We start from the raw sequence: 7,577 nt of genomic DNA on the forward strand, positions 1-7,577 counted from the left end.
TCATCCACTCCGCTAAACTCTAGGAACGCAACCACTAGATGGCGATGAGATTACTTTCCCTCCCAATGGTTTGATACTAGACGTACAGGCTGAGCAAATTAATTTGCCGCCTCTAGGCTGCGTCTAGATTTCTAGGCTAACAGTGCCCTTGGTGAACTACTTGCTGTTGATGTCAACGTCAACCTCAGCATGATGCGAACTTCTGCGAACCCCCACACACACATACACACGCAAATACATCCATTGTGTTTAGGTAATTAGTGATGGAGTAGTTCCTAACTTCCAAACCAAACTGATAAGCTCTCATAGTAGAACACTTGTTCCCAGTAGCTGTCAAATTGTTTGGATTGCCTGATAACACTTCCTTTTCCAGTTAGGTCCTTGCCAGTACAGATAATACGAATGGCAACGTTTTCTCTGATTTTTCCTTTAATTTGTGCTTCTAAATTATAGAAAATTAAATTCTTAATTTTATTGATTGTTTGCATGCACCAATATTTCAGTTGCATCTTATTGAAACAACTAAAATTTGACCACAATTTAGTGAGAATACACTGTAGCCTATAGTTTATTTAGACATTTGGACTAGTCCATTACACTGCTTTATGCTCTAACCCATTTTGTTTCCTTTTTCATACATATAACATAACTCATTCTGATGGCAGGTCTTATCACACTTAGTTAGAAAAAGGATTATACTTGCAGTTAGATGATGTGATAGATGATATTTTACAGTGATATGATTTGGAGTTTACCTCTTGCGTTCCTCCCAGTGTTTTGAAATAGTTGTAGTAAGAGATTATGCCATATTGATGACTTGGGCACACATTTAATGTAAACACCCTCAGTCGATGCCTATGGAAACTAATCAATTAAATAAAAGGGCTGAGAAAGTTATGACAAATGAAACGTTATAGCACAACAACCCTTTGGGACATTGTTATTGTTTTTTATTGTTCTTTACTCTGACTATAAGTCATTGACACATTTACTCTGAAATAATAGAATAAATCATTTACAACATGTTACATTTCTACGGAGCCCCTAAGGGGACTTGAGCAAAAAAAAATCTAAAGTTTAGTTTCATGTGCTCACGTGAAACTTTCATGTGCTCACCTGAAAGTTTCATGTGCTCACGTGAAACGTGAAAGTTTCATGTGCGCACATGAAACTTTCATGTGAAAAGGTTTTGCGTGCGCACACGAAACTTTCATGTGCTCACGTGAAACTTTCATGTGAAAGTTTTACGTGCACACATGAAAGTTTCACGTGAGCACATGAAAGTTTCAGGCGAGCACATGAACGTTTTACATGCACACATGAAAGTTTCACGTGAGCACATGAAAGTTTCAGGTGAGCACATAAAACTAAACTTTAGATTTTTTTTTGCTCATGTCCCCTTAGGGGCTCCGTACATTTCCTTCCAGGTCAGAAACCTTCTTAATATATGAGCATTCCAAATAATATGCTGAAATGTATCCCTGTTATGTCTTTTATGTCAGAAATAGTGTTCCCCTTTCAAGAAGTCAATTATTTGCATCTTTATTACTCATTTATTTTATGACTGCAATAGATGTAGACAACATCTATCAAAAAAGCAACAAAATCTTCTTTAAGTAAATTATAATAATAAATTATTATTATTTAAACTTATTATTTCAGTCAGAACATTTTATTCATTATTGTAAGTGCAGTGATTCATATAGCAACAACAGCAGTACATTAGTGGTGGTAATTACTGTAGCCATTTAACCTTTTATTATTTCTCTTTTTTTTATCGATTTGCAAACTTCATGGAATCTCTCTCAAACGGAAATGTACACTTTCTAAGTCTTGATAACATTCAATAAGAAACTGTAGCTGTGTACAGTAGCTGATAACATGGTGATAAGAACGGCAATAAAGACCCAGGTAAACGAGACCCTGGCATCCCTTCCAGAGAATCCATGATGTTCCTGTGGTATTATGCTCTTGCTGTTGCCCTCTGCCTGACGGGCTTGGGGGCTCAGAGTGTTCCTGAGGCCGATCTTGTCAGCAATCTGCCCGGTCTGGCCGAGAACCCCTCCTTCAAACACTACTCTGGCTATGTCCAGGCTGGGCAGGGGAAGTACTTTCATTACTGGTGAGAACCAACCTGTCTTTTTTACTTTTATTTAGTTTCAGTGGCAGATTTCTATCTAAATGCTTTACCCATAAAGCAGTAACACTCTGTTACTTTTCACATTTGTATGAATAGTATATGCAATCTCAAAGTTTGTTATATACGTCTCTGTGTGCAGTGAGAATTGAATGACATTGATTTTGTGCAGGTTTGTGGAGTCCCAGAACAACCCCTCTACTGACCCTGTGATCCTCTGGCTGAATGGAGGTCCAGGCTGCAGTGCCATGGAGGGCATGCTCTCTGAGAATGGACCCTTCCATGTAAGTCTGGGAACCCGGGCATCTATTCCATAACATGCTATCAACCGCCTGGTGCCCAACCTCAATCTTGGGCACATCTCATCTCCATCTTGGTTTTGTGTACTCTACTGATCTCCATTAATAGTTTTTTTTATTACGTGCTTATTGTTGTGTTTTAGCTGAGGGATGAATGTTATTCTCCATTCTGTAAGATGCTTTGGATAAAAGCATCTGCGAATTGAGTAAATGTAAATGTTGTATTTTAGCTGAGAGATGATGGCACCGTCTACATCAACCCCTACAGTTGGAACCAGGTGGCCAATGTCCTATACCTGGAGTCTCCCGCTGGTGTGGGATTCTCCTACTCCACCTCTGGGAACTACGCCACCAGTGACCCCCAGGTATCAGAACCGGACGAAACGCAGGGGGTGGATCAGCAGGGTCCCTTATAGATGTTAACTTGCTCACCTTCATGACTTGTATAATTATTATTGCTAATTTCAGTGTTATTGGAATATATCACTCTCTCTCTCTCTCTCTTTATATATATATATATATATGGAATAGATAGATAGATACTTTATTGATCCCCAAGGGGAAATTCAAGGTCTCAGTAGTATACAGACATCACACACAACATGCACTTACAGCAGAAAAAGTAATATAAGTATATAAATATAAAAAACTCCACTGCACAATAGAGACAGTAGAAGATAAAAAAATACTAAAATAATTAAAAAAAAACTAAATCAAATATCCACATAGTGTGCTTAAGCATGATCAATATCAATATCACACATTTCAATGTTATTTTAGAATATACCACTTTTAGATTAGATTAGCTCCAACTTTATTGTCATTGCATATAGTGCAAAGTACAACAAAATGCAGTTTTACCCATTCGGTGCACAGTGTGTACTTTCTTGATCCATGTATTCATATTGAGAGTCTTTATTTTGTGTCCCTATCTACTGAGTATTTTGGCATTCTGGGAAATGAAGTGCCACATAAACATGTCATGACTACACCTGTCTCTCTCAGGTGGCAGAGGACAACTACGAAGCCCTGCAAAACTTCTTCGCCAAATTCCCCTCCTTCCTCTCCAATGACTTCTACGTGTTTGCTGAGAGTTACGGGGGCGTCTATGGACCATCCCTGGCCCAAAAGATTGTCAGCAACCCTGGAAGCATCAATTTCAAGGTGAAATAACTGAACTGGTGTCATGGATGCACTAATACTATCATTATTATGCAGATAATGTTGACAACTGTATTATGTGAACAGGGAATGGGTATTGGCAACGGAATGTCCAGCTATGCTTTGAATGATAACTCATTGCTTTACTTCGGATACTATCATGGGCTTTTGGCTGAGAGGTAAGTGAAATTTTAAATATGCATAAAGAATGAAAGTATTTAATTGAAAGCATCAGCTATCTAAAATATGAATTGCTATTCAAATAGTTATTTTTATTTCTTTCATTTTATTGTATCCATCATATTATGAGACAGCTACACATAGGCTTATTGTATATAAGTTGCTCATTCTTTCCATTTTAACATTTGGCTTCTTGTAGCTGTGTGTGGTTTTGTTTGATTGCTGTGTGTGATCTTTGCTGTGTGGTGTTAAATGTGATTACATTTCTTCTGTTAACCCTGCAGTCTGTGGAGTGATCTTAATCAGCAGTGCTGCACGGGAGGCTCCTGCAACTTCTACAGCAACAGTAACACCAACTGCCAGAACTCAGTGAGTGTGTCCTGTCAGAGTAGCCACAACACAATGACAGTATCGATCCCTTGTCCAGTCATCCATCCTTGTCTTAACCCCAAAACTGTTTTCAGTATGACTTGAACCTGCCCAGGTGTATCTGCATTGACACTGTTTTCTGTATGACTTGAACCTGCCCAGGTATACCAGGCTCTGTACCTGATCCAGGACGTTGGGCTCAACATCTACAACCTGTATGGGCAGTGCTATGGCGGAGCACCCATGAGCAGCTACGCTGGACGTTATGCTGCTGACATGTCTAACCTGTTCAGAGAGTCTGGGTTCTCCTTCAAGCCTTTAGTGAGTCCTACCAGCCAGACCCTTTCAACAATAAAAACAAAAACAATTCTTGAACATTCTATTTGGTTCCCAATCTACTTCCTCTGCATGAAGATAACATATGGAATGTTAAAACGGAAGCCTTGTGGGGCCAACTATGATGCTGATAATGGAACTCTCTTGAAAGGGTCTATTCACCTTATTCAGCCCCACCCATTTTTTTAAATTCCACGTTGTCTTTAAACTTCCGGTCGGCTAGCTACGTCTAGTTAGCTTCATTGGGATAACACGGCAGAAGAGGATAGAGAGGCTAACTTACAGAACAGCCGCTCCAAAGCCGCTTTTACAGAACGGCCGCTTTTTTCCTAACTTCAGATAGGAAAGCTGTATAACAGAAATGTCTTAAGTTACCAAAATCCTAAATAAACGTTCCTAACTTTAGGATGACCCATAATATATGATGCCAGTCATCTCGATAGAGTTCTGCTATCTCAATGTATCGCAATGGATGTACTGCTCAATTGGAAGTTCGGAGACAATGTGGGCAAAGCTAGCGACCCCATGTTTCACATAAGGTGAATAGGAGAACAAAGAACCCTCATCTCTATTTCTCTAGGGGTTCAATACTTTACCATATTCCTTTCCCCTCTCCACCCCTTTTCTTTTCTTAGCTTACCACATCTTTTTTTCTTCTCCCATCCCCTGCTTCTCTGACAGGAGGAGGTAGCTATTCCTGGCAATCCCATGTGTATTAATGGCACCGCCATGTACGAGTGGCTGAACAACCCCAACGTGCGTGCAGCGCTCCACATCCCCTCCTCTGTGCAGTCCTGGGAACTCTGCAGGTGAGGTGCACACCTGGAAGAGTGATCCGTATGCCCCATGCAGCAGCATGTTGCGTATCCCCTCAGCCTCAAAATCCTGTAATATCAGGTTATATAAATCTTATATAAGATCAAAATCTTATATTTATTAGCATCACCCATATAGCAAATGTTTTATGTAATTCTATGGCTGATAAACACACATATTTCTGTCTGATAATGGAACAAAGTTGTCACACAATGATATGTAATTTTATATGATCATCTGTTAATTTTAAAACACTATTGCATCCCCACACTAAAATAACAACTATGCTTGCAGTCATACCGTTGGGTCACTCTACCAGAGGACCTACAAGGACATGACCTGGTTTTACCAGATTCTGCTGCAGCAGGACCTCCAGCTGCTGGTGTATAACGGAGACGTGGACATGGCCTGCAACTTCCTCGGGGGGAAGTGGTTTGTGGAGTCTCTGAATCAGCAGGTGACCTTGTCTTGTCTGCTAGCATTAGCATTTTCATTCATGCTAAACCAAGAGTAGTGTTGACTGCAAATAAACAAACATCCGAGTGAGTGCAGAGTGGGTGACTGTGGTGACGTTGAGTTTGTTTTGGTAAACAAAATGGTTTCCTTGGTTTGGGTATTGTCTCAGGTGGTGAGTCAGTACCAGCCGTGGTACTATCAGGACCAGATCGCCGGCTACATTCAGCAGTATGAGAAGATCACCTTCATGACGGTGAAGGTAAGCTGTCTGAACGTGCCCTTTTTACGACTTCTCAAACCCCCTTGGGCACATACACTGGGAGCGTACCTATGTTCCCCGCTTTGCATGGGACTGGGGAACATAGGACCCTTTTTTAAAACCCTAACCATAACCCTAACCCTGAGTGGGGAACATAGGACCTGGGGAACATAGGGATGACCCCCATACACCTCACATAATTACACACACACACACACACACACAGACAGACAGACACACACACCCCTACCTACTGTACTTCTACTACTGTATTCACTCTTCTGTGCTCACATTGCTGTATTGTTTTCTCTTTCTTATGTTTGTGATATTACTGTGCCATTCGTAACACTTGCTTTGGCAACACTGTACTCAAACAGCCATGTTAATAAAGCAGTTAGGCGCTAGACGACTTCCTGTGTGTGTTTGTGATTTGAGTTAGGCGCTAGACGACTTCCTGTGTGTGTTTGTGATTTGAGTTAGGCGCTAGACGACTTCCTGTGTGTGTTTGTGATTTGAGTTAGGCCGCTAGATGACTTCCTGTTTGTGTTTGTGATTTGAGTTAGGCGCTAGACGACTTCCTGTTTGTGTTTGTGATTCTATAGGGTTCCGGCCACATGGTTCCGCAGTACAAACCTGGCCCCGCTCTGCAGATGCTGATGAACTACCTGGCTAACTCCTACTGATCTGTGTGTGTGTGTGAATGTGTGTGTGTGTGTGTTTGACAGACATCCTATGTGATCAGAATATTGTCATCACTCAATGGGCTACAAGGAATGTTGTGAAATAAACAGTTATTTTCCTTCACACGGCACAGTTGCTTTATTTTCTGGCCCTTTTGTTCTGAATATCTGGAAAATGGAATATAAAATGTATGGACGCTGTGCAGCAGAGGAAGCAAGAGATGTCTTTCTGATTTTGTGTCAGACACTTGGTGAGAAAGAATCAGATAATCAGAATAAACACAAAACTGAGAGAAATAATCAAAATAATCGGAATAAATACAAAACTGACGACAAAAGACCAGCCCATAATCAGGGTGCCTACACAGTGAAAATCTTTATTGACATTTATAATAATCTGTAGTCTTTGCTGATTTCATACACATTTGTAATGTATGGGCTATTTACACAAGTATACATCCATAACAGGAGAACTAAACAGATGGGATTATAATGTGGCATATCATAACCACCCCCGTTGGTGCGATGCCTCTTCTCATCAAATACCCTGTATATATAACCCAACTAAAGGGTGCGTTTGCTGAGACACGGCTCAGGCCGAACAGAGACAGAGACACAGAACACGTGGGGGGTGTTTAGATTTTTTGACATATTTACACATCGCAACAGAGTCAGACCAGCCATGTTGGTCAGTAACAGGAAAAGCTATAGTGCAGTCATCTGCATGTGCATGTTTACATTGTCTAGCAGTGTGCAGTATATGTAAATATGAGTACAAACTAACACCATAATACATAACTAGCATGTGCATGTTATATGTGTGTGTGTGTGTGGGGGGAGGGGGTTGGTGGGTTAAGCTTTACACCTCCTTTAGAGCTATGCAT

General features: G+C 40.6%; 1 protein-coding gene across 1 annotated transcript; it reads left to right on the forward strand.

The window, feature by feature from the left end:
• Nucleotides 1-1,946: 1,946 nt before the first annotated feature.
• Nucleotides 1,947-6,772, forward strand: LOC125302807 (lysosomal protective protein-like). Its single transcript, XM_048256127.1, has 11 exons — nucleotides 1,947-2,122; nucleotides 2,310-2,421; nucleotides 2,715-2,801; nucleotides 3,442-3,600; nucleotides 3,685-3,776; nucleotides 4,062-4,146; nucleotides 4,309-4,467; nucleotides 5,164-5,291; nucleotides 5,593-5,763; nucleotides 5,932-6,013; nucleotides 6,616-6,772. Exons 1-11 carry the CDS (start codon nucleotides 1,947-1,949, stop codon nucleotides 6,694-6,696), a joined length of 1,332 nt encoding a protein of 443 aa, XP_048112084.1. The 3' UTR covers nucleotides 6,697-6,772.
• Nucleotides 6,773-7,577: the final 805 nt, after the last annotated feature.

The sequence above is a fragment of the Alosa alosa genome, chromosome 11 (genome assembly GCF_017589495.1).
Source record: "Alosa alosa isolate M-15738 ecotype Scorff River chromosome 11, AALO_Geno_1.1, whole genome shotgun sequence".
Taxonomy (NCBI): domain Eukaryota; kingdom Metazoa; phylum Chordata; class Actinopteri; order Clupeiformes; family Clupeidae; genus Alosa; species Alosa alosa.

Coding starts and splice junctions, on each gene's coding strand:
- LOC125302807 (XM_048256127.1), top strand. CDS start 1,947: ATGATGTTCCTGTGGTATTATGCTCTTGCTGTTGCCCTCTGCCTGACG. Junction 2,802..3,441: donor ACGCCACCAGTGACCCCCAG/GTATCAGAACCG, acceptor TGTCTCTCTCAG/GTGGCAGAGGACAACTACGA. Junction 3,601..3,684: donor CTGGAAGCATCAATTTCAAG/GTGAAATAACTG, acceptor TTATGTGAACAG/GGAATGGGTATTGGCAACGG.